This window comes from Ylistrum balloti, unplaced genomic scaffold (assembly GCF_031769215.1).
Source record: "Ylistrum balloti isolate Yb309-2 unplaced genomic scaffold, AGI_CSIRO_Ybal_v1 Utg369844, whole genome shotgun sequence".
Taxonomy (NCBI): domain Eukaryota; kingdom Metazoa; phylum Mollusca; class Bivalvia; order Pectinida; family Pectinidae; genus Ylistrum; species Ylistrum balloti.
In genome coordinates, this window is record NW_026782000.1 from 277,278 (window position 1) to 304,336 (window position 27,059).

Consider the following 27,059-nt stretch of genomic DNA (forward strand, 5'->3'; position numbering starts at 1 on the left):
TACTGCAACAGGGTCACAATATAGGTTGTAAGCGGGACTTCTGATTTCATTTCACATATCGCTTCATCATAAAATGGCTCTGGATGAAATAAAGGAATCTTTGGCTGGAAAATGGAAAATGGACAGAAGCGAGAACTTCGAAGAGTTTTTGAAGGCAGTCGGTATGTTTTTGTTTTAGATTTGAATAATTAAGTATGAGAGGAAAATAGAGGGCTCTATACTCGAGAATATTTTAATGTATATAACACAATAGATCTTATCATATCAGGGCTTTGAAGTAAGTGCATGAATATTGATAAATGTGCCATCATATCATGTCATTTAACATTCGGAAGTGAAAAACAATCTCTGTTAACAGTTATTGATATTATACTTATTATAAGATAAAAGTTTGATCCATGAGTGTAAGCAGCTTACAATATCCTTCAAGTGATCTTTTCAGAGAATGGAAAGATCATTTTCATAATTAATTGTTGAACTGTTTGTTCTCTTAATGCTGTTCAGATATTAAAACTTAAAATTATTTGTCATAAGAACATGACATTCAACACAGTTTGTGCTAGAATTGACTGGTTTTTAATATCCAAATTTGTTTGCACAGTCGTCAAACATTATATGTAATTATTTACATTTACAAAGAAAAAAGACTGTATAGAAGACAAACACACATGAATAATACCTTTCGATAGGAATGAAGGTTAAATACTGTATAGTGAAATAATGAAAAGTCGAGATACAGTTATTCATTACACCAATAATGTATTATGGAAGATACGCTATAAGATAAAGGCAAATATCTGATGCGTTGGTACGGGAGCAAATAAATACACGTCCCACTTAATGACTTTAACGTGAGGTGAAGATCAGGTCCGCAGTTACACACATACAATGCACGAAAGTAGACAGTCAAAAGTTCAACATGTAACAGATACCATAATAGGTATTAACGTCTACATGTAGTATTACACTAGATGATATACATACGAAGTAACACTATATAAATCATATGTATAAGATCACAGACGCTTGATATGACCCAAATATTAGGAAGTAAAAGAGACATAGTACTTCAATAGTGAATCAAATGTAAAAAATCTTATTTGCAACAAACAGATTATCTACAAATCAAAGAAATGGAACATGTTCTAAATAAAAATACTTCAAGCACTGCTGAAACTGTGTTAATGTTTCCTACCAATACAATACGGTAGACGATAAACAACAATGCTCTGAGATCCTGAAGAGGTAAAAAATTATTAAATTTCAATTTAACATACATAAAGATCCAAAAAAGATTCGATAACAAAGTTGTAATATAAATAAATATATGACATGAAATAAGAGGCGTAGTATGTCAACACTGCAATTAACATATCAACAAGTGAAATGGAGGCTAGTGTCCCAAAAAAAGATGTGATGCAATACAATTTGCTAGACGTAAAAATAAGTTATGAAAGGAGATCCTCTTTATTTCCGATTTAAACAGTTGAAAAAAAACCCCCAAAAAACCCCCCCAAAAAACGGCGAGGTATGTGTCAGTGAATATAAAAGATATATATATTGTTTAAAACGCTATATTCTCTTACATTTATTCGACATTTACTAGAATATAACAATTTCAAGTTCCTAGATTTTAAAATCCGGCGAGAGTGAAAAAGTTCATTTCTAAAGTTAGACAATTACAATCGAACAAACTACGCACACATTTGAACAAAAATACATTTTCACAGTAGTTTCTCCTGCTTTCTTGGCTTCGAAGGTTAAAATGACGACATATTTGTAAAACTTAAATGTTCAATACCATGGAAACTGTAATAATATGATATCTATCTTTATTTCTACTAGGTATATTAGATATTCGATAAAGCAAAACATAGCCGAATCGACTTCTTTATATTTCTATCATATTGTATATTTTTTTGTATTGAATATTATTCTAAACTATCATCTACAGGTGTAAACTTGGTGCTTAGGAAGTTAGCGCCCCTAGCGAAGCCGACGATGACTATTTCTGTTGAAGGGGAGACAATCATCAGTATAACAGATATGGGAATAAGAAAGGAAGAGGATACTTTCAAACTAGGCGAGCCTTTCGAGAAAGAAAGAGAAGGCGAGATGTTGCGAGTAGGGATTTGATTTATATTTTCTCAAAACTAAAAATCTAAAATAATTTCTCATTTGTTTTAAAAACCCAATTAGTACTGTGATAGCAATCACTGATTAGATATAATTCGTACCTAGTCATCAGTGGAAATATTTTTTGAAAATGGAAGGATTCAAATATGTATTTGCAATCAACGAAGACGATGCCGATATGTCAACATAATCTTAATTCAGAGTCCAATTCGATTTAACTAGGAGAAATATAAACAATAGAGGAGAATAAGACCAGGGCTGTTTCAAAGTTCTGCATAAGACGCCTATTCTTCCAGAACAGGCATTATTTCGATAATGACTCTGGATTTTCAAGATGTTTTTCTGAACAAGTGAAAACAGGGCTGCATATTTTGCATGTTTAAGGGAAATTTTGCTTAACATTTTTTTATCTTTCTTTCGTTGACGATCACGATCGGATTTTAATCAATCTGTTTTCCTGATGAGGGAATTTTTGTGGAATAATGTTAATGGTTCTTATAAAAGCTGGTGGTGGTTGTGATGTGGATGAGGGCATAGGGGATGAAGAATTTTAAGATTATTGTAAAACGGGTTTGTTAACAGATTTGTACATCAATGTGCTGTAACTGTATTTTTGTGGTTAACTTTCCTCAGTGCTTTTCAGACTAAGAGAGTGCAATGCTGATTGCATTTACTCAAAGTTATTTGCAAAATTAATAGTTCGAACGTGAAAATTTATCAATAGTTCGTTTACAGTTTTCATGTCAAAGAACATTGACATTGTTTTCAGATATGTGCCACGTGGGAAGATGGTAAATTAAAGGTGACAGGTCAACCTTTAGACCCTAAATCCAAAATGAAGGCCCCAACAATATATAGGGAAAGAGTTGATGATGAAATGCTTCTGGTGAGTATGATATGTAGTTGTCTGAAAACTGCCATTTTCTGTTATTAACGCATTTAAATAGAAAACAAATTAATAAGGTGATCTGTTTCTACAACCAAATATCTAAAATTTGGGGGAAAAGGTGAGTTAAAAAACATTACATTGATACTGATAAATGTTTCAATGCTGATATATAACATTAAACTGATAAGTTCTTTCGAGAATGTAGAATACTAATGCCCTCTCTAGATGATACTATTGAATTATGTTAAGTAATCTGAATAATGTAACGTTAACGTTTTAAAGTGGCTAAATAGTTTTTAATTATCGAGGCTGAAGTAAAACAATACACCGAGAAAATTACCATGGCGGCAGAAACAAATTATCCTTTCCAGACTTCCAAGAAATAAATCTTCTGTTTCTTTTTTTGTTCAGTCGTTGTCACATGAATTGAACATACTGTTAGCAATGGATATATTTTCTTTTCGTTTCAGACTATGTGTGTCGGTGACGTAGTATGTAAACGATATTTCAAACGTTTAGAGTAGTCCAGAAATCAGCGATGAGAGAGGGAATGCCAATAGACCTTCTTATATTACGCCAAACACATCATTTCTGATCTAAGACTCGAATGTTGCGACTCTTCTAAAACAAATTTCTACATTTAATACTTTGTTTAGAAATGTTTATTAAATAATATTTGCTTACTTTGGCGTTTTTGCGTCATCCTTCCATATCATACGGACACGATTGTGTTGAAAAACAAATAATAAATAGATAATAAATATCTTTTAAGGTGAGTTTAACGGGATTAAGTTCTTTTCATTTCTTCCTTAATTAAAATACCAAAATGAATGCAGTAAGAAATAATCGCATAGCTACTGGTGTCAACTGACTCTTTCTCATTCAGAAACAAAAGGCCTAATTTTCGTTGTGTGGCTTTAGATCCCTCTGTCTTTTAATAATATTTTGCCCTCTTTGTCCGGTATTGAGTTCAAATCTGAATTTTGTTAATATGTCGGTACATTCTTGTCGTTATACCTGTTTTAACATTGCGATAATTCAATTTGGGGCAAAGCTTCCTTCTAATTCAGATGATAATTGCCATAAACATTAAGGTTATATATTCAAATACTAACAACATTTATCTAAAAATGAAATAGAGAAAAAACATACACGCAGACTAGATATTTTTATTTTTGTATTTTTATGTAAGGATAGTAATACAAATAAATCATTTTAAGGAATTTTAATCCCTTGCAAAAGTCGGGGTCATATAAGGACGAGTGTCAACATAGGAATCATTGGCGGTAACAAAACACAAAAAGGAGATAGGACAGAAAGGTCCCAATCATGCATTACGAGTAGTCGATATATTTTGGTCTCGTCTCTTCTCATGTCTGCCTGGGAGAGAACAAAAACCCGATTATGCGACAGATCCTATTTCTGGACTTTTCTATGTCCCCAACTTTTACAGTTATCCACCTTTTACGTTGTGCAGTGTGACAAACAGGTATATTTTTCACTCTCTGTCACCTGCATGGTTTATAGATAGACGTACAACAATACAGATCTTTCATAGACATTTGTGTAATCGAATCCTTAAGTTCTGTATAGAATCATCCGCCATCTTTGTAAGGCATCCGAGGAACATAAGTGATTGTATCTATGAGGTAAGTTTATATCATGTCTATATCTAGTATATAGCTGTCAAATATATGACATCATTGCGCTAACAATTGTACAAGAAGTGGGATAATAAAAAGAGGTGCAGGAGTCCAACGTCCTGTGAGTGGTACTAGTTGGTAGATGTATCGGTAGAAGAATCCTAGGTGGATCCGGAGGATTCTAGCAGAGCTCCATGGACGATAGGTACTAACCACTAAATAAAGGATGAAACATTTGTAACTGTACAAAAAGAAAATAGTAACAGACACCATCGTCGTCTTAAAGTCTGATTCACGTAAAGGCCATTCGATCGTGTTAGTTAATTACAAACATCCCATTCAAACGCACAAAGGCTGATTGTGATTTCCATCATGAAATATCTTTAATCATAAAATACACTGATTGAGAATATCATCATGAAATATCTTTCATCATATAACACACTGATTGAGAGTTCCATCATGAAATATTTTCCATCATATAACACACTGATTAAGGGTTCCATCATGAAATATCTTTACTGATACAATACATTAATTGTGAGTTCCATCATGAAATATCTGTAATCATACAAAACACTGAGTTCCATCATTGAAATATCTTAAATCATGCAATACGCTAATTGAAATTATAATATGCTGCCTGAAAGGTCCATTATGAAATATCTTTTTACTTTGTAAGTAATACAATCTTCATTCTATTGTTTTTGTGTTATCCTTTACTTTCAACAGTACGAGGAAAATGAAAACATCTTTTTCGAGCATTAGACCAAAAAGTGTAACTGGAGATTCTTATTGTTTACATGTATACCTTTAAAACCGGTTCGACAAGTACATAGGGTCACGATTCTCTGACGCACAACCACATATGTTTAACGGGTCTTTCAGGCATTACACGTATTTAAGTGTATACGTTTCCATTGTCGGCAAAGCACATATTCTTAAAAAGAAAATAACTAAAATATTCACCTCACACGATTGTTATCTACCTACGTAACAGCAAAATGAATTTAGTGTAAAGCCCACTCTTGTTATTTCTTGTACCTGTTATTTGTATTGTCCTGTGACTGTTAGTGTTAGATATATATGACCTATGTTATCCATACCGCCTATGAAAACGTATTTTTATATCGCCTATTTAAATGTAATTACATATCGCCCATGTGAATATATCTTTAAATTGCCCATGTAAATGTTACCATATATCGCCCAAGTAGATGCAGCTCTATAATGCCCATGTATATATAGATATATATGGCACATGTAAATGTAGCTCTTTATCGCCCAATTAAATGAAGCTCTATATCGGCCAAGTAAACGAAGTTCTATATTGCCCATGTAAACATAGCTCTAAATAGTCTATGTAAATATCCTCTATAAATGTAGTGCTTTACCGCCTTTGTAAATGTGATGCTTTATCGCCAATGTAAATGTGATGCTTTATCGCCTACGTAAATGTGGTGCTTTATCGCCTACGTAAATGTGGTGCTTTATCGCCTACGTAAATGTGGTGCTTTATCTTTTATGTAAATGTGGTGCTTTATCGCCTATATAAATGTGGTGCTGATCGCCTATATAAATGTAGTTCCATATTTCCAATGCAAATGTGGTGCTTTATCGCCTACGTAAATGTGGTGCTTTATCGCCTATATAAATGTGGTGCTGATCGCCTATATAAATGTAGTTCCATATTTCCAATGCAAATGTGGTGCTTTATCGCCTACGTAAATGTGGTGCTTTATCGCCTACGTAAATGTGATACTTTATCGCTTGTGTAAATGTGATGCTTTATCGCCTATGTAAATGTAGTTCCATATTTCCAATGCAAATGTGGTGCTTTACCACCCATGTAAATGTGGTGCTTTATCGCCTACGTAAACGTGGTGCTGATCGCCTGTATAAATGTAGTTCCATATTTCCAATGTAAATATGGTGCTTCATCGCCTATGTAAATGTAGTTTCATATTTCCAATGTAAATGTGGTGCTTTATCGCCTATGTAAATCTAGTTCCATATTTCCTATATAAATGTGATGCTTTATCGCCTTTGTAAATGTGATGCTTTATCGCCTTTGTAAATGTGATGCTTTATCGCTTATGTAAATGTGGTGCTTTATCGCCTATATAAATGTGGTGCTTTATCGCCTATGTAAATGTAGTTCCATATTTTCAATATAAATGTGGTGCTTTATCGCCTATATAAATGTGATGCTTTATCGCCTATGTAAATGTAGTTCCATATTTTCAATGTTAATGTGGTGCTTTATCGCCTTTATAAATGTGGTGCTTTATCGCCTATATAAATGTAGTTCCATATTTCCAAAATGTGGTGCTTTATCGCCTATATAAATGTGATGCTTTATCGCCTATATAAATGTGTTGCTTTATCGCCTACGTAAATGTATTTCCATAATTCAATATAAATGTGGTGATTTATCGCCTATATAAATGTAGTGCTTTATTGCCTATGAAAATGTAGTTCCATGTTTCCAATGTAAATGGTGTGCTTTATCGCCTTTATAAATGTGATGCTTTATCGCCTATATAAATGTTGTGCTTTATCGCCTGTGTAAATGTATTTCCATAATTTAATGTAAATGTGGTGATTTATCGCCTATATAAATGTGGTGCTTTATTGCCTATGTGAATGTAGTTCCATATTTCCAATGTAAATGTGGTGCTTTATCGCCTTTATAAATGTGGTGCTTTATCGCCTTTATAAATATGATGCTTTATCGCCTATGTAAATGTGGTGCTTTATCGCCTATGTAAAATGTAGTTCCATATTTCCAATGTAAATGTGTTGCTTTATCGCCTATATAAATGTGGTGTTTTATCGCCTTTATAAATGTAGTTCCATATTTCAATGTAAATGTGGTGCTTTATCGCCTGTATAAATGTGGTGCTTTATCGCCTATGTAAATGTAGTTCCATATTTCCATTGTAAATGTGGTGCTTTATCGCCTATATAAATGTGGTGTTTTATCGCCTATGTAAATGTAGTTCCATATTTCCAATGTAAATGTGGTGCTTTATCGCCTATGTAAATACAGTTCCATATTGCCTATGAAATGTTGTGCTTTATCGCTTATGAAAAAGTTATTCTACATTAAGGGCTCACAACATTTGGATTTTTTTAAAATTAAGTTACTTATAATGAAATGTGACCGGATTTATGAGCTCATTTTTTTCACATTTTTTTTAAATTTCACAGAAATTTGTTTTGATAATGTAACTAGTCGAACTAAACCCAGAATACAGATGTTTGTTATATTTAGAACAGTACAACAAAGCAAGGAAACTAACATGCCATTACACGTTATGTTGCACATGTCTGGGAGAACATCAATAAAGAACACGCGACTGGTGACCAGAACTAACACTATCTTCCTTGTCCTGTCTGTGACACACCAACAACTCCAAGTGATCCTATCCAACCTGTGGTTCCTGTCATTCATTTTTGCATTGGTTCAACACCAGCCACGTCTGATGGCAACGTCTGTGATACTTATTGTCGTGTGAAAAGTCAACACCAGCCGTGGCCTGGTGCTCAGGTTGTGAAGAGTTCCTCTGTGATCAATGCCGAGTGTATTACAGTCGGAACAAAGTATCAATAGACCATATAATTGTTACAAAATCCGATGCTGGGAATGTTATTAAAATCTTTATCGGTCGTCGAAGACTGTTCTAGCCACAAAGACAACCACTAGATGCCTACAGCTTTGATCAAAATACAAAGTGTCGTAGTTTTTGTGTGTCCCTGTCACACCGCAATAGCAACAATGTAAAACCGTTAAAAACAAATTTCACAGAATGACGGGGAAACATCTTCATGGAGAAGAATGGAGCGATATCGCAGAAGAGACAAAGACGATGGTGGATGAAGATGAATTAGTGGAATGGAATCTAAGTTCCAAAGAAAAACACAAAATCGGATAGCATGACACAATTGGATGAAATATTTCAATCGGATCTTAATCAAGAAATGTAATGCTTACAGAAAAATCGCTCTCTGCTCGAATGAAGCATACCAAAGTATTTCAAGCTAACGCCTATGACTGTAAAGTTTTGATGGCGACATTGGAAAAGCAAGCAGATCTTCACAAGATATTCATCGTTAGGAACAAACACAACTACATCTTCCGACATGTGGATCAATAAACAAAGAAGCTTGAAAACAGTTTTGAAAGTCATACTCAATGAGGCAAAGATTATCGACAACATTACGAAATTGAAATAATTGGGAGATACCAATGTAGTTACACAGTATTCTCCAAGACGTCCTTAGAAACCAAAACATGCATCAACACTATGTTGAAGTCCCTGGCTTTGACACCTTCTGCTGGATTAATTTCGGTGTAGGATTCCTTATCCAGTCCTGAGCATAGACCGGATTGGTATCTTTTATGAAGTTGGAAACGAAAAGTTCACTAAAGGGATTGAACACCCCTCTCCTGACAGGGATGGTCCGTTTCGACAGCGGTGAATTACAGAAATGACCGTCTTCTTCTGCTTGATGACACGTACTCCTGCCGGAAGGATTATTCAATTAGCACTCAACCGTCCGATGTCGCCCATGGGCTCACTGCAGACGAAACGGTCAACTGCATATCATCAACACCTATCGTAGGCCCAGGCAATATCTGTAGTATAGCTCTCTACAAGGACAAGATACTTACAGGAATAGGTACGTATATAGAGTTTCTGCTTATGGAAGGTGACGTTACCACGACAATCATGGAAATGGGGAAGGGCAACAATCCCACCGTAACGAAGACTGTTGTATACTACAAAATGGCCATGACATAGTATGTTGACAGGTAGATAATAGAAAAGAAATCACCAGATATATAACTATTCTGGTTTAAACGAACATAGGACAGGAATTCATAGTCACTTCATGGAAGGAGTCAATTTCATTCAAAGTGTACAGATCTAACGAACCATCATAAATACTTTATAGCAACAAATATTCGTTGGGGATTTAATTATTTAGTTCGTGTGTCAGAACAGTACCAAAAGTCAGAAAGATGATATCTCGCCTCGAAATTGAATGATAGGACAGTAATATTGTCAAATTTAATACTCAAAAATAAACATTATTTAACAGAAGTTAGGTTATGTGTATCATACCTCAGTATAAAGCTGTGAATTGTATTGAGGATTTGTGTCTTTGCGAAATTTAATCAAATGTATGGGACTATCACTATTTTGCACACGATTAAATTTTAGTTTGATTCGTGTATTGTAAATGAATAATATATAGAAGTCAGTAATATGTCCATAAAAGTGATAACAGAGTATTAAAATCGTCTGAAAAATGAAACATTATCGAAAATTGAATGTTTATCGTGTGACAATATAATTTGTAGTGATGAAATTATTCATTGTATGGGTGTGTCTATTATTTCAACCTTATTGAATACATTTTGATGATTTTTGTTGTCCTATCACAGACGGCGTTTGTGTGAATAACGTTAGAACAAGGACCTACGTCATACCCTCCTTTTCAAAGTCGTCCCACAAATGTTCGATTGGGGACAAATCTGGACTGTATGATGGCCAATCAAGGACTGGTATGTTGTTTAGAACCGGAAAATCATGATAAACCATAACAACACGGGACCTCGTGTTATTCTGTTGCAAAAGTTTCCTTGATGGAGGAGAGGAAGGCCGCGTGTGGTCTCAAGACCTGATCCCGATATGTTACTGCTGTAAGATTGCCATGAATAATCATAAGAGGTGTTTGCCTTGAAATATCCATGTCCATTCAATAACAGACCCTCCCCCGAATATGTTTCTTCCCATTACTCAATCGTCAGAATATCGCTCACCACGACGTTGGCGTTTTTCTGACCTGTAAAGCGTGAAGCAAGCGAGACTCGTGAACAGCACGCTGCTTCAATGGGCCAAACGGAATCGATTAAATGAATGTGCAAACAGTCACTACATTTGATGTTAGCATCGCATCTGCATACGTGGCGGACTTACAAAGGGAAATGATTCTCCCGCAACCGATTCTTTACCGTTCTTAGACACACTGGCCGACTATTAGACCGACAATTTAGTGTTCCCTTCGCCGTTGCTGTCGGAAATTGCTTACGGAGGTGCGAGAGTCGTATGTCTCTATCGACGTAACGACGTAACGCGCTGGAGCCTGCTACTGGGTCGGTCATCCTGTCTCCCTGAGGCGCCCATCTAAACGGGATATTGTCTCATGTACACCATAGTTTTGGGCTACATGACGTTGCGAATACCACTTCATTATCAGAGCAATAGAATTACCCCCATTGTCGGCAGAGTTTTATCTGAAGTATATTTTCACAGAGCACGGAGATAGCTCAGTGTCAAATTTAATGTTTGATGAAAACAATGTTTTAATTTTAATGAAATACTTCTAGCGAACTACTGATGACTACTTCTGCCAGTAAATTATCATGATGTTCTATGATGTCAATATAAATGTATTGCATTTACTGGGACAAAATTACACTGAATTATTGGATCTCAAAAACATACTTTTACAGGCATATACACAAAATCAAATTTTACATACACATGGAATACCATTCAAACTTTGATTACCGTCTTGGAGACCAACTTGCCAATTTTAAAGATAGAAAGTCAATGAAAACTTTGGGGAAGTTATTACACATGCCCTGTCGACTTATTGGTTCTTATTGGAAAATAATAAATATGTATGGTTCATCGAAACCTGATTTGTAGTGTGTTGATGATACACATCGTACTCTTAACACCTAGACACCGTAACACTTGGACTTATTCTCGTAAGTTTCCAGAGTCTCCATATAAATCTTTCTTTCGTTCATATTTGCTCAACATCGAATTTGGGTTTAAGTAAAGATTCTATTAACATGTTGGTATTTTCTGTATTGATTTTACATTATATCGGAACAAACGTTTTAGACATTCAACAAGATATCATGCAATACGGCAAAAACATGTACATAGATATTAATTAATTCTAGAGGAAAACGAAGACAAAGAAATCATAGTTCAATGTACATTATTATTTAATGGATAAGCTGCATTATCTTTTGTGACGTATTTGGTTCCGGCAAGTTCTTGAATTCTGCTGACGACAACTATTTGTTCAGTCCACACATCAACACAATGGTCATCAAGTTTAAAGACACAAGCTCTAAATAACGAGTTCAAGTTCAAAAGTTTTTGATCACTAAGTACATCAACCGCACACCACAATTTGATCCTGGGCCCTATGAGAGTGTCATCGATCACAGTTTATTGACTCATTTAATAAATCATTAGCACGGCGGACAAATTGGCAAGAAGGAACTTAAAACAATTGTTGTAAACGTGTGTTGCTTGTGTCCTTTATGTGGCCGTGCTGTAGGACGTCTTGCAAATGGTTAAAATGGTTAGGAAGATGGATACAACCATGATGTTTTGCTATTTATAATTTAATCAAGCCAGTCACGAATGTCACTGCTTCATGAAAAGAAGCCGTATCGCTGTCACGCATGCGCTAGATAACCATATCTACATATATTTTTCATTTGAAATAGATGATAACATGTTTGAAGCACTTACATGGGATCATTTTCATTTATTTTGTACACCTCCAAAGAAGTCGACTCCTTCAATGACGTCACCACAAACTCCAGTTTGGTAGGATGGACTACTATTCCATATGCTTTGGTGATATCAGACAATTTTGGAAGGATTTCCCTTCCTCGTGACAAATCAGGTGACAAAACAAAGATGTTTCCCGAACCCAGACCACATACGTATATATTGCCATCTCTATCCTGTCCCATACCTCTGGGTTCCCTCAGACAAGGATCTCTGTACCTTGCGATTTCTTTCCCATCCTCTAGCTGGGTACACACAATGTCATCAATATCTTTATGGTATACGGCAGCTTGTGAAACGGTAGGGTATGTAAATGATCCCATTTTCTTGAATGATCTAATCATATCTCCATTCACAGACATAACATCTACGCTTCGATCCGTTCCAGCACACATGTTCTGGCCGTGCACCGTAATGCCCCACGTTTGCATCGGGCTCTTAAAACTGTTTACTGTGGACAATTGACCATCACGTAATGTAAATCTAAATATTTTGTTGTCCACCACCGCGACAAATAAATCTTGATCTGAATGCCCAAGTGCTATGTCAGTAGGGTTCCCGTCGACAGCATGTTCATCTAGATATGAATATTTGTCATTGAACATTATGAGCCTTTTGTTGTAGAAATCCGTGACAATTAATTCTCCTTTGTCAGTAAAGACTCCTCCTGATAGGCATATTTCTTCCGTTTGTCCTAATGAAGCACTCTTTACTGTTGCCATAAGAGAGACCGATCCTTTCCACACTTCTAATTTTTCTTGTATTAACTCTACAGAAAGATGATGCAATGATCCTTCGACGTCGGAGCCGGAAACCGTGCACGCAAAGGATGAAGCTGATGGCGTTGATAGCAGTATCTCAAACATGTTGTTGACACACTTTCTGGAATCAAGTGAAACCTGTGAAGTTTTAGATGTCATGTTGATATCTGCTGCGGATGTCAGTTCCATCATGTTGTCAAAAACTGTTGGCATATTGACTGTAACTTCAAAACTATTTGGAAGTCTCCACGTGTGATGATCCACACGTTGGAAATGTGCTAACAGTTGTTGTTTTATTTGTTCTCTAGCGATGAATATATTGTGAAGATCTCCTCGCTTTTCTAACCGTGACATCAAAACTCTACAGTTATCGGCATTAGCCTGAAATGTTTTGATATGCTTCTGTCGGATAGATAGATATTGCTTGCAGTGGTTAAATTTCTGTCGAAGATCTGACTGAAATAATCCATTCAACTCATCAAGCTTGTTCTTAGCACGTTGCACCGCTTGTGATATTTTGTCAGATATCTCTTTTTCTTCCGAAGCTAGATTAACCATCTCTGATTCGTCTTCATTCAGCATCTTACTTAGTTCTTCTGCGATCTTCCCCCATTCTCCCTCATGATGTGGCTTTCCTGCCATGGCTTTACTTGAAACTTCTTTTATTGATTTGATATTATTGCAGTGTCTGTGATGAAGAGAGACACAAACCCCACAACACAATGATTTGTGATCGAGGCAAAAAACATCTATAATCTTTTCATCGTGATTGGAACACAAACCATTGATCGATAAGTCATGGAGATCAATAGCGCTGCATACCTCTGTCGCTGATACAAGTACATGTTTTGTCGACGTTCTGTTCTTTTTGTGTGCAATTCTACATTGTTTACATAGAAAATCTGGACAGTCAAAGCAAAAAACTTCAGCTGGATTTGCCTCATTCTCGCGACAACAAGCATCACAGACTTTGTCATCTGATGATGTAGCTGATGTGGAACCAATGAACAAACGATTGATAGGAAATGATAACGCCCAGGTATTCACAGGTTGGGTAGTATCACTTGGAGCTATTGGTGCATCACAGACAGGACAAGGAAAATAGAGTCTGTTCTCGTCAGTAGTCACGTGTTCGTTAATGATGTACTCCTTCAGACACGTGTAACAGAACGTGTGATGGCATGTCAGCTTCCTGGGGCGCTTGCATTGGTTGAGGCATAACAAACATTTGTATTCTGGACCTGGCTCAACTTCTGCCATTTCAGGATCTCTTAAATCATCAAATTGTCTTTGCTTCCTGTAAAATACACATAATTGAAAAGGTGTAATGATCAAAATACTTATTGTATATTCCGTTCTTTTATACCTGCTTATAAGACCTATACATTTTTTAATAATCAATCTAATTATTCCGATACCATATATGTATTTTAATGATATTTCCCACATACACTCTGTAACGTTGATATACAAGACAAATATGTGAACAAAATGAATTGTTGAATGTCTCCTCCTTCAGTGCCATGGGGGTACTTCGGACATTATACCGGTATTACTTTTTCGATTTTTTTTTTTATAATTTCATTTAATTAGGTCAAGTCATACAAGAAAATACAGGGAAAAGCATGTACATAAAGACAACATGAGTGCCCTTTTGTTTGGTTTGTTCCCAAGCATGATTATTCTACGACTGTTTACGTTAATAATAATATATGATCAATGAGGTGATACCGACGATACGAACAAGCGACCTGCCGCTTTATCAAGACACAAATATTACATAAATTACATCACATACATAGAACATAAAACAAATACAAAGTTATAGATCTAAATCGCGAGCGGTGGTGTAAATTTAGGTGTCTCGATAATCCCTTCGGTCGATGGACGCCTAAGGCCTTTTACAAAAGACAAAAAGTAAACATCCTTAGCTGTTGTATGGAAGGTGGTGATTAGAATGTCAAAAATGTTTTATATCAATCTCGGTATGTTTTGCACTCTAGACACTGAGATTATATGTGATCACATCGGAAACGATATTACAAGATTTCGAATTTTCTATTGCAATGATCTTAATTTAGTGAGGAGTGAGGCGCTATGCCTCTTACGAAAAGACTGCGTTCTTTAACAGAGGTAAGTTATCTGTCACATTTTATCTTAACAACGGTAGCTAGCCCCCATGAAAAATTATATAGCTTTCCAACATTTAAAACTGAATTAACTTTGTTAAAAATAGCCTGATTCAACAACTTTATTTCTCACTTGCTTATAATGGCCGCCTCTGTGCGGGATCTCTCTAGATTTGTCATTGTAACTTGACATTCCCGCTCATTTATTTTTGCTATGTTTACAAGCACAAATCTAGAGAGATTCCGCATAGTGACGGCCATTCCAAATAATAAAATAAGTGGAAGTAAGTGTACATAGTTTACAACATTTAATTGTTTTGATACATATGCACGTACACTGTAGGTAGAAAAATGTTTTATCTTTCCATCGACGTATAATTTATAAATATCGCGTTGTCATAAATTATCTAAAATATTGCTTGAACGCCGACCCTTGCAGGGGTCGCTAAAATTTCGCGTTTTTTTGTAAGGAAGAATACTCTAACTATTGACCGCGACCATGTCAAAAATAAAATCGTGGTGAGATAGTCAGAACCCTTCAGACTACTCTTGCCTTAATTAAGGGGTTAGGCCGATTACAGGTGGTTCACACCTCCTTTGTTTATATAATTATAAGCCAGTGCCCTAGTGTCTGGGTTGAGTGGGCTGACTGTAATATATTATATATCAATGTATGATAAGGACTTTTTACTTCGTTGTGACAGAATATAAAGAAATCAATTTGCATATAATATGACCAACAGAAAGTAGCAGTCACATGACAATTCTGATCCGGAAAGTCTCTAGCTAGTTATATACATGTATACGACAATGATTAAGGTTTCAAGTACACATGGCCACTTGAGCCAGAGGTGACGGTTTCCGGTTTGCGTAATGAAATACAAGTGTGAGTATAAACATTAGTAATACATTGTTGCGTGTGAACATATTGGATACAGAAAGTGTAATCTCATCAGAGTAAGAAATTTTATTGATTTAATAAAGTTTTACTGGTAACATTGACATAAGACCAATATTTCCTATTTTGTCGTGTACTCGGGTAGACATTTTTGAAACAGGTCACTGTTCAAACCCGACCCGTGTCCGGGAACTCATGACAGCCTAATTTTTTTAACCATCAATTTCTGTATAGCCCCATTTTTGAGAGATTTTTCTTGAAATCTTAACAGATTTTTATAATTGTGTAATATATTTTCTTTTCAGAAAAAGAGTAATGGTCCAAAGACAAGGCCACTTGATGACTTCATCATTGTAAATATACCAAAAAAAGGTATAGCATCTTTTGTATTGAAAATCCATTCAGAACAATTTAAAAGGATCATTAAATATATTGTCAGACATACAAAGAAAAGTGTTTAATATATATTTTATTTCTTTTTTATGCATTTCGATTTACTTCAAGAATGATTTTTTTGCTAAAACTACAGAATAGAAGAGTAGAGTAATGATTTACAACTGCACAAGGACTTGATGGTATTAATGATGTAGTAAATAAGAAATTTAACTGCGGATCCTAGTGCTTATAAATCTCACTTATAGTGTTCAGGACAGTACATTATTTATATATGTCACATCATCTGATTAATTCATTATACAATTCTGATTAATTTGTGTTAAACTTATATATTATGTATTCAGAATGAGATTTATTTGAGCTAGCATCAGTCATTAGATATTGTGTGTTAAGATTAAAGTTGACAAATTAAATATGCAGAATTTAATATCAAAATGTAATCTTTTCCCATAGGTAAAGGTGTGCTGGCAAAAAATATATACCAAAAGGGGACACTGTGCTGGAGTATTGTGGTGTCATAAGGACAGATGAACCACATCAAAGTGAGGATGACACATATATTTTTGAATGTGTCTTCAAAGGCAAACAGTACTGGTATGTAAGATAGCATCCTGGTTTATTGCATGGTGTCCTAATTTCAGCTGGGCATAGTTTGCAGGTAGACCATTGCATATTAAGAACAAAATCCATCCAAGTGCCCAACAGAACATTTACATAGGTAGTGCAGTTTTTTTTAAAGCAGCATTTTCAGGAAATTGGGAAAATTAAAAATTACTTATTAAAGCCAAAACAAAGTTTTTTTTTTCAAATTCTATGTTTTTATATTGGCCGAAAAAAATTCCTATGTTTTTATATTGACCGAGTACTCGTTCTGTAATCATTTCAAAGGTTTCTGAAAATAAATGGCCACATTATAGTTCCGTAATGTTAATTACAGGTAAACTTTCCTAGTTTTGAAATTTTTAAGAGATCCACATGCTCTTGTTTTTCTTTGTCTTTAATCAGTAATTTTCGTACTGCATGTTCCGTCTAGATTCCACCCCAGATCTTGTTTTTAGTCTCATCCCCGCATACAAAATGGTGGCACCCATGTTTTTGTTTTGTTTCACTTTGGGACGATAATTAAGCAAGTTAGTGTCACAACACACTGTTTTAACACGACAGAATTTGAGAATAGATTCTTATAATATAGTTTGCGTTGTTCAGTACAACTTGTATGGGCAAGGATCAGATAAATGGAAATAGTTACGGGCGTCACATATAAGACTTATTTCTCAATAAAAAATATATGAATATTTCATCACAAGAGTTATTTTAATTCAATTTTGACAGTGCATATAACTGAAATAACATGGTGTCAGCACCTGTTAAAATATTTGATTAATATATTAATATAAGGGTATTCAGAACCATGCATGTCAAAATCCTAAATTTTCAGTTTTGTGAAAATGAGCCAGAAAAGATGAAGCATAGGCATCAAATTTAAGATATTAAAGATAATAAATAAACCAAATAATTAAAGTAATCATCTGTTTTATCGTTTAAAAATATAAAGACAAAATGCTGTGATGGACGTAACTTGAAGGGTCAAACATGATGTCGCTAGATTTTTGGTTTTATTTTAGTGTGACCCAACGCAGCATAATCAGGAAAAAAATGACTACATAAATAGTATCAATTAACGAAGTGCAGAACGTTCTAGACATGTCAGAGTATATATTGAGCTAATTTGAAGTATTTTGCTTCCCCCGTGTGGAATTCGGTCAATTTTGTTACAGGCGTTCGGGTCCGGTAATTTACGGTTTCCGGATACTACATTGCGACACGATTTGCTGTTTCCATCTTTAGTGTGCCATTGTGTGTATAACGTCACCAAAAGTGGTGTACAGTCGGAAGATGGCTTCTGTGTGGGTGAGTATGTGCGAACGGTCAACATATTCTCAGTTGTTACGGGCATCACGTAATTTTATGAATGTGAATAGATGACGAACGGTACGATCAATGTATACAATTTTGAGTTGTGATTCAGTTTGACACTGTCACGCATTCATTCAGACGTTTTTTCGAAAATAAATGTAGAGCACAAGGAGTATGATGAACGATTTGCCGGTCGCCCGTAACATTTTGACAAGTTATGCATGAACGTATGTAACAGATTGACAGTTAGTCATGTCAATTGTTACGGGCGCACCATCGTCTTAAAATTTACAGCAGATTTTTTGTAACTGAGTTTCTTCGCATTACTTAACTTGAAACTATTATAACGAAATTAAACATTTGCAATTTTACACGAACAATCGTCGCCGCTGGGCCATATTTCACATACCTTGTGACGGACACATTACTTTGACATCAGTGAATGCTTTGGACGTAATATTTTTAAAGGTACATATTATTACTAACATTGCTGGAAAATAATTCAATAATTCAAAAGATAAGATATAAATAACAAATTTTGATAAAACACTAAAATAAGTACTTTACTCATTGTTAAAAAACATTTAAGATAAAAAAAAACCACATAAGTAACTGCTTTTTTGCTAAAATACTTACATATTTTTATTACATCTTATTCCAGATTTCTAACAGATGTGACATGAGCTGACCAAAGATGGCTGTACATGATGTGAAACGTTCAAAATAAAATTGATTGATTCGTAATTGTTTTAAATCTCTTTCTTTCTTTGTCACTTGCAATATCTGTGTCAGTTTGTTACCTCCAACCAAGCTTCAAGTTATCAACATGTCAATCTGTCAAAAGTTACGTCCATAAGGAAAAACAACCTAAAATGTTGAAATGTTTGAAAATTTGGCATTATTATAATTGAAAGCATTGCTTTAGTCTTGAAAATTATTGATTTTCATAAAAGAAATACAATACATTATGTTTCTTCTGAACTTGGATGCTTTAAATAATAATAAAAAAATGATGCATAATACTGTTACGTCCATCACATCAATAAAATAGGTGAAATGGTGCTTTTGGAAAATAGCTGCTTTACTTAAAAGAAACACTTGGATAATACTGCTCTATATTTTCTAAATGGCTAATAAAATCTTCAATATGTGGTGCTAAAAATGCCAAAAAACATTGATTTTAAATGTCAATGTTACGTCCATCACAGTTGTCCACTTAAACTTTATAGCATTTTATTTTCAATTGAAATGGACCAGTTATCTTTTATTTGCTTTTATTAAGAAGAAAAGGTTTCAAGCTTTATAAAAAGCCTAAAAAATAAGGTTTTCAACAACAATTAAAAAGTCGATGTGACGCCCGTAACTATTTCCATTTATCTGATCCTTGCCCGTATAGGTGTCGTATTTAAGTTGAATTCAGTTCGCGAATCATCTGCTTAATAGGCAGAATGCGGGTTCCGTTCAAACGTACTAATGATCTTGGGCTCACGTAAACGCTTGAACATCTAAGAAAAAAAAAACACAAAAACAAACACTTACGGTGCTTGGGCAGAAACTGGCAATTAGTAGGATATCAGAAATATTCACCGCCATCAATAAAGTCAGGTATCAATTGGGAATTTTACCATCAGTTTTGGGAAAATTTTACCTTTTTTTGGCAAGGGAAAGCCGCCTATATTCGGTGGTAAAAACGACCAATAAATCAGTGTTAAGTGGTGTATGAACTCAATCTAGCACCTCCTTAAATGACCCTGGCTGTCAATAGGACATAAAACAACAATAAACAACTAAAAAATTGTAGGAAAGAATTTTACAGGCTTTTCACCACTAGGGCTTATTTGCCCTTCACAGTAAGAGCTACGCTAATATTAGCACTTTGAGACATTTGGTTATATAAATTAGAAAAGGATGTTTACATATTTAACATATTTAATTATTGTGACCTTAAAAGTGGGTCAAGGTCATTTATACTTGTATTGTAAAACTTGACTACCAATGACATTCACATCTTACATACTACTAGTTCCAAATTATTCTAATGTTCTATCGACTCTTCATAAAGTTCTGGTATTGATGAATGTAAGAACTCTGTCCTGACAGAAATAAGGGACCGTGCCTTAGCTAGCATTATAAGGGTGACTATAATTATATCATAATATATGGAAATAATTTGTCGTGTTGACCAGCTTTAATTAGATCGGAGACCCTGGTGTCTACATTTTAGAGACCCCAATCAGGGTTTTTGCCAGGTATCTGTACCGGACCCATTCCCAATTTCAATCTGTATTTTCCCAATTTGAATTTGCTAACAGTTTTTACGAGTTTTGAGTCATTAGGCCTAATCATGTCAACTACACAAATGTACACACGTATATTGGTGAGCGTGCGCTGGGAAGTCAAATCATATCTGTGTTTAAATTGCACGTTGTATAAGGACTTGAATGCAAAGCGTTTACGGTACATTGACATGTTTTTTAATGGTATTGTCACATAATTCTAAATACTACACAAAAAAGATTTTGGGGAAGGATTCAAAGGATTTGGTGAAACTTACTAGTATTTTCCCAAAATTTATGAAATACCAATGATATTTTCCCAATTTGTGGAAAATGCCGATGATATTCTCCCAATTTTTGCTCAGGGTCCCTTTCCCAAAATAGCTGGCAAAAACCCTGCCAATGTGGCAATTTGACAGTGATTTCACTATACTACAACCTGTTGTAAGTCTTCATTTTAAATCAGTGATCTTCAGTAAATAATTAACACAAAAAAACTCTTGCTGTGTATTAATATTTTTCACTACCATATTTGTCCGCCAATAGGCCCATGCTCAGTAATAAGCCCACCCCCTTTTTTACCAACATTTGTGCATTAGGCGGGGGGGGGGGGATGTCCGGTAATAAGCTCATCCCCCACTTCCGACCTCAGTAGTAAAAAATCCATGTAATGTGCACACTTGTGTAATATGAGTACCCTCAACTTTGGGTCTAAAAATGCTAAAAAAATGCTTCTATTCGGGTAATGTGTGCATGATTTTCCTGTCAAAAACAATGTCCAACATACCTGGAACACTCACTCACTTGAGCATAAAATCTGTTTGTTCATGGTTTATCAGCGAAGTGGGATAATTTTACAAATAACATTTCTGATTTTCAGTAAATCTATAATGAGAAATCAAAACATGACAAAGTTTTAGCGGTATGCCAACTTTTTTTTACAGGTTAGATGCAACGCATGATGATGGATCACTAGGCCGTCTGATAAATGATGACAGGAAGCCAAACCTGAAACCAAAGATGGTTCCGATTTGTGGAGAGCCCCATATTTTCTTCTATGCCATCAGAGATATACATCCAAGGGAGGAATTGTTATACTGCTATGGAAATGGTCCATATCCCTGGAGAAATACTACAAATGTAAAGGACGCTCCAAATGATCTTGTATCCAGTATACAGAAGGATAGTATACCTGTGACAGAAACTGATGATACTGCTACATACAGTTCCAATGAACCAGCATCTGACATTTCTGTCTCAATGGTCAACATCCCTGCATCTGCAACTGATGCCAGCAAACCAGATAATGACTTTTGTTTTTGTTGTTCTAATAATGAGACGGATTCAATTTACGGAAATAATTTCATTTTTTCCCACAATTTTTGACATGTTTTGTTCTTATCTTTGTCAGATGGTAATACAGTGTAACTTGTCTAAACCGGCCCCTGTGTAAACCGGATCTCTCTGTATTCCAGCCAAAATGTTTGGTCCCAGCAATGGAAAATGTAAGCAATGTTGACCTCTACAAACCGGACACCTGGGTAAACCGGCCAAAAAGTTTGGTCCTGGTGACATCCGGTTTAGACAAGTTACACTGTATATTGCATCTGTTTGTGGTGCTTGTGTTCGATTTGAAAGAAATAATAATAAAAAATAAACCTCAATGATTTATCTCGCCTTTTGTGTTACTTAATACAGTATTGCCCCTAGGGGCTGATAAGAGGGACTATTGCCCCTAGGGGCTGATAACAGGGACAAAGGATCAAACTGAATGAAAGATTAAATTTACTATTTGATATCTTTTCACTGATAAACATTTGATTATAACATGGAGCAAAGTTGGTGAGAATTAAACGTGGAGCCAATTTACCAAAGGTCAATGTCACTGGGGGAAAGGTCAAGGTCAAATGTGGTATCTAGTCACTGATAAATGTTGTTTTCACATGATAAAGCAAAATTGACTGGAATCAAACGAGAAGTAAAATGACAAAAGGTCAAAGTCACTGGGCAAAGGTAAGAAAAATCCGCCCCTGGTCGCTGGGTTAGAGCAGAGACCTATATCACCATGGTTATATAGCTAGGTCTCTGGTTAGAAGTCTGTTTGATATCTCTCTTATTATGAAAACAAAATATCAATTATATGTATAAATACATCAGAACTCAGGTGACCATTAAGGCCCATGGACCTCTTCTATATAGTAAAAGAATTATGAACTTTTTACTTGGTCAAAATGCTGTTCTATTTGCTAGAAGAAAACATTAACAAAGGCGATTGGCTGCATAGAAAACGGATATTAACCGATGTATCTTTTTCTATGGATAGTCAATATGAACGTATTAGCCAAGTAATACATATATATGTATAGAACATGTATGTACAGTCACGTCCTCTTTTTGGAGGTTACACACGTCCTCTGTATGTGCACACACGTCCTCTGTATGTTCACACACGTCGTCTCTTTGTAGGTAACACGCGTCCTCTGTATGTACACACACGTCCTCTCTTTGGAGGTAACACACGTCCTCTGTATGTACACACACGCGTCCTCTGTATGTACACACACGCGTCCTCTTTTTGTATCTAAGACACATTTGTCCTCCCTTTGTCGCAAATGTCCTCTCTTTTCATTCATTTTCAAATGATAATAATGAAGCATTTAAATTACTTATGTTAAATGAAAATTATGTGGTGAGTATACCTTCCAAGCCCGTTGTTTGCAGTCATCAATTACTGTGATAATACCATTATATGTGAGTGCCCTTGGTTTACCTTTGGGAGCCAGGTCCTGACTTTGTATCAAATACGTGTAAGGGTGTGTGTATGTGTGTGAGAGAGAGAGAGAGAGAGAGAGAGAGAGAGAGAGAGAGAGAGAGAGAGAGAGAGAGAGAGAGAGAGAGAGAGAGAGAGAGAGGGGGGGGGGGGTGTATGTGTGTGTGAGAGAGAGAGAGAGAGAGAGAGAGAGAGAGAGAGAGAGAGAGAGAGAGAGGTGTATGTGTGTGTGTGTGTGTGAGAGAGAGAGAGAGAGAGAGAGAGAGAGAGAGTGTGTGTGTGTGTGTGTGTGTGTGTGATGGTGTTTGTGTGTGTGTGTGTATTATCAAACGTATCCGTCCTAGTCGTTGATGTTAGGTTTATCGTTACAGTAGTAAATTACAGCAGTGAGGTAAGACTTTACATATCTATTGATGCAGAGTCAGATTTTTCTTTTATATGTGTTCTGCTGACTGGCCAAAAACTTGTTTTAAGGATCTGAGTTCCAGTAAGGAAGTACCCAGTTATTACAGATATCATATCCGGATTATCCATCTTTGAGTGTTTTAATAAACAAATATCCATGTAATGCATACTTGAAGAACCATCATCGGTTTACGCGAATTTATTTCATTCTCGAAAAAGAATTTACGCTCGCGATAAGACGGACATTTCCATTTAAATTATTCAAAAGATCGATAAGGTATCATTGAAGATGTGAGGTATGTAGGTTCCATAACTATTCGGTTAGTGTATATTATGAAGATGATGTCACAGCCGCCATGCGCTGTAGTGTTTTTCATCAGATGATATACTTCCACTCATTAAGATAGCATTTAACTGGCGTTTATGTTGTAACGAGAGGTAGCCACAAGCAATAAAGAGCAGATTCTGTCCCAAAATGACGCTTGATGTTGAATGGACGTTCAACTTGGCAGACAAGGAAATGATTTCCCGATATTACGATATTCCATGTAGATGTATAGATCACGTTCAATGGCTCAATGATTGTACAAAAGACAAACAAATTAACAGCACATTTTAATGAAAGTATAGTTAGCTACAGTAGAGCCAAACAATGAATTAAACTACATCATACAGCTGTTTTGTCCTTCTAGGAATCGTCAGTGAGACTAAGGGCTTATATGTTAAAGCTGGCCACTGAGCAAAAATAAAAGTAGTCGAAAAAATAATCAATATCTAGACTAAGAGATGCACTAGTCCGGAAATTCTATAATGGTTGTAATTCTCTAAATTGATATTTTAAGAACAACGTAAATTACATGTATATCTTCCAAACCGTTCCATTATCAGTATGAATGAAAACATGACTTGCAGCTTACGGTAGACCTCGGGAACTAATAGTTCACCAGCTGTATTAGGTGACAAACGAAGGAATATTTTCTTTCCTTCGTTTTCGTTTTTATATTGTCATTTTATACGCAGTTATGCATTTTTCTAAATATTTTTATTATGAAATCGAAACTACTTAACTTATTTTGTTATTTAATTGCTCGTCTCGGCTTAAACTTGATATTTAAAGAACAAAACGGGAACTTATCCGTTTGAATAGAAAAAAAACAAAGGAAATGCTGATATGTCAACAGATTCAAACTGACATTCGACAAAACTAAGGGAAAATATGAACGAAGAAAATTTTGTGAGTTTGTCAGTTTTCAACAGATGAAGATGATTATTTAAAGATACCATTTATTTCTACCCTATTGGGTTATGTCTGTCAGATCTCATCTCTCAGCTCTTAGAAAGAGGATAATTTCCCCTCTTTTTACAATATTGAATCCTCTTTACTTCAGGACGCCTCAGGTCGAAACCAAGATATGCTTACATAGGAGAATAGGAAGGATTTTACACAATTTCCCAATCCTTCAGAACGGGGCCGAAACCCACCGTTTATAACTGTTGCTAGAAAAGACGACAAGGACCCTGGAATCACTACTATATATATAAACTTTCCCCACTGCCTCTGACCAAACAAGTATTGGTTCAAAACCCACATGGTTTTTTATGACTTGTGACTTTAAGGAAAAGGTGTCATCACTGATATTGTTGAAACGGCTAGAATTGTACACTTTTGTGAGCGTGGTTTAAGCGTAGTGAGGACAAATATTGAAATTTACACTTGTGAACGTTGCATAAACGTTACAACATTGGAACTTTGAATGCATTTACACAATATAAACAATCTAACGAAGAAATCTACACCCATTATCAACAAACAAACAAAAAAAAAATGCACGTATCACATCATTTTCGGCTTGATTGGTGAACCATATCAAGGTGCATCACAAAAGAAAACTATGTGTATGCGATATCTTCATGCAAACGGTAAACTGCACACATATATGCAGTAGAGATGATACCATTTTGTAAATAAATGGTGTTTCAGCAGAACCCAAGCATCTAATTCGGAACGACGGTGTATCAAATAGTGTTTCTAAATAAACTGATGACCTGATTTTTTATTTCACTGTTTTCGCTCTGTTAATCCTCGAGTACGAGTTAAATAAAAAGTTAGATTTATAACAGTTATCGAAACGTATCTCCAAATCCCACTATGTTTGTATTTTCGATCGGTGGTAATGTAATATTTGAAATGTAATTCAAACTTATGTTAAATAAAGTAGGTGACATTATCAGATTTGAATGCAATTTAAAGTAATGAATTGTGAAATTAAATAAACGGTGTAAGTGTGGGTGGGTGGGTTGTAGGGGTGGTGTGTGTTTATGTGTGTTATGTAATCTGATTTGAATGTAATTAAACCTGATGTTTAATAAAAAAAAAAAAGGTGGGGGGAGGGGGGGTTAAGTAATCAGATTGAAATGCAATTTAAAGCAATAAAAGGTGATGTTAAATAAATAAGGGGATGGGGGTGTAATGTGAGGGGAGGTGGAAGGAGGGGTAGGTTATGTAATCAGATTTGACTGTAATTAAACTTATGTTAAATAGGACGTAATCTCTGATGCAGTTCCTGCTGTCAAACAAATTTGATTTAAGAAATACAAAAGAACTGAAAACTACAAGTCAAGGACGTAAATAAGGCCTATAGTTGGTGTTCATCTACTTCCCGGTTGTGATTATTCCTTAATATATCAGTATCACAAAGGAAGGTGAAACAGATATAATTTAGATTTACTATTGATACAATGCATAAATGTTTTTTTTAAACTTACGTGTAGCAACAGATGACGTTCTGTCCATTCGAACGTTTTACAAGAAGGCGATGACCAATTGTGCATTCACAAAATGGCTGACTCTCTCCACGGTGTCGGCGAAATCAAGACGATGTCTTATATATAGATACTGATTGTGAGAAAGTGAAACACTTCCGCTACTGCGTAGTTCTTCCTTATACATCAGTAGGTAAACAGCGAGAAAAAGTGGTTATAGAATAAATATATGTAATAAATATTACGAGTTATAATTTTGAATAGAATATGTCGTAAATATCGTTAATCAATGATGGAAAATCCAGGTCTATAGTCAACAATGTCGACGATAGGAGAGTATTTTTAATTCAGCGGGAAATGTAGTAAAGATAGAAAAATATAAGTCAAATGATAATAATTATAATTAATTTAACTATTTAACAAGAGTACTAGCACAAAATAGATCACAACTAATAACGACTAA

At 35.3% G+C, this 27,059-nt stretch overlaps 3 protein-coding genes across 4 annotated transcripts; 2 read left to right on the forward strand and 1 right to left on the reverse strand.

Moving 5' to 3' along the window:
* Positions 1–73: 73 nt before the first annotated feature.
* On the forward strand, positions 74–3,549 carry LOC132545379 (cellular retinoic acid-binding protein 2-like). Its single transcript, XM_060209059.1, has 4 exons — positions 74–161; positions 1,955–2,124; positions 2,906–3,022; positions 3,496–3,549. The coding sequence occupies exons 1-4, from the start codon at positions 74–76 to the stop codon at positions 3,547–3,549; spliced, it is 429 nt and encodes a 142-aa protein (XP_060065042.1).
* An 8,134-nt stretch (positions 3,550–11,683) lies between these two features.
* Positions 11,684–26,609, reverse strand: LOC132545372 (uncharacterized). Of its 2 annotated transcripts, none has more exons than XM_060209052.1 (2): positions 26,600–26,609; positions 11,684–14,339 (listed from the first exon to the last, which is right to left on the reverse strand). In XM_060209052.1, exon 2 carries the CDS (start codon positions 14,300–14,302, stop codon positions 12,236–12,238), a length of 2,067 nt encoding a protein of 688 aa, XP_060065035.1. In that variant the 5' UTR covers positions 14,303–14,339; positions 26,600–26,609; the 3' UTR covers positions 11,684–12,235. The 2 variants fall into 2 exon arrangements, with proteins under 2 accessions (XP_060065035.1, XP_060065036.1); XM_060209053.1 differs by lacking the exon at positions 26,600–26,609 and adding an exon at positions 21,851–21,937.
* Positions 15,140–22,061, forward strand: LOC132545361 (N-lysine methyltransferase KMT5A-like). Its single transcript, XM_060209041.1, has 4 exons — positions 15,140–15,175; positions 16,375–16,441; positions 16,921–17,059; positions 21,603–22,061. Exons 1-4 carry the CDS (start codon positions 15,140–15,142, stop codon positions 22,042–22,044), a joined length of 684 nt encoding a protein of 227 aa, XP_060065024.1. The 3' UTR covers positions 22,045–22,061.
* Positions 26,610–27,059: the final 450 nt, after the last annotated feature.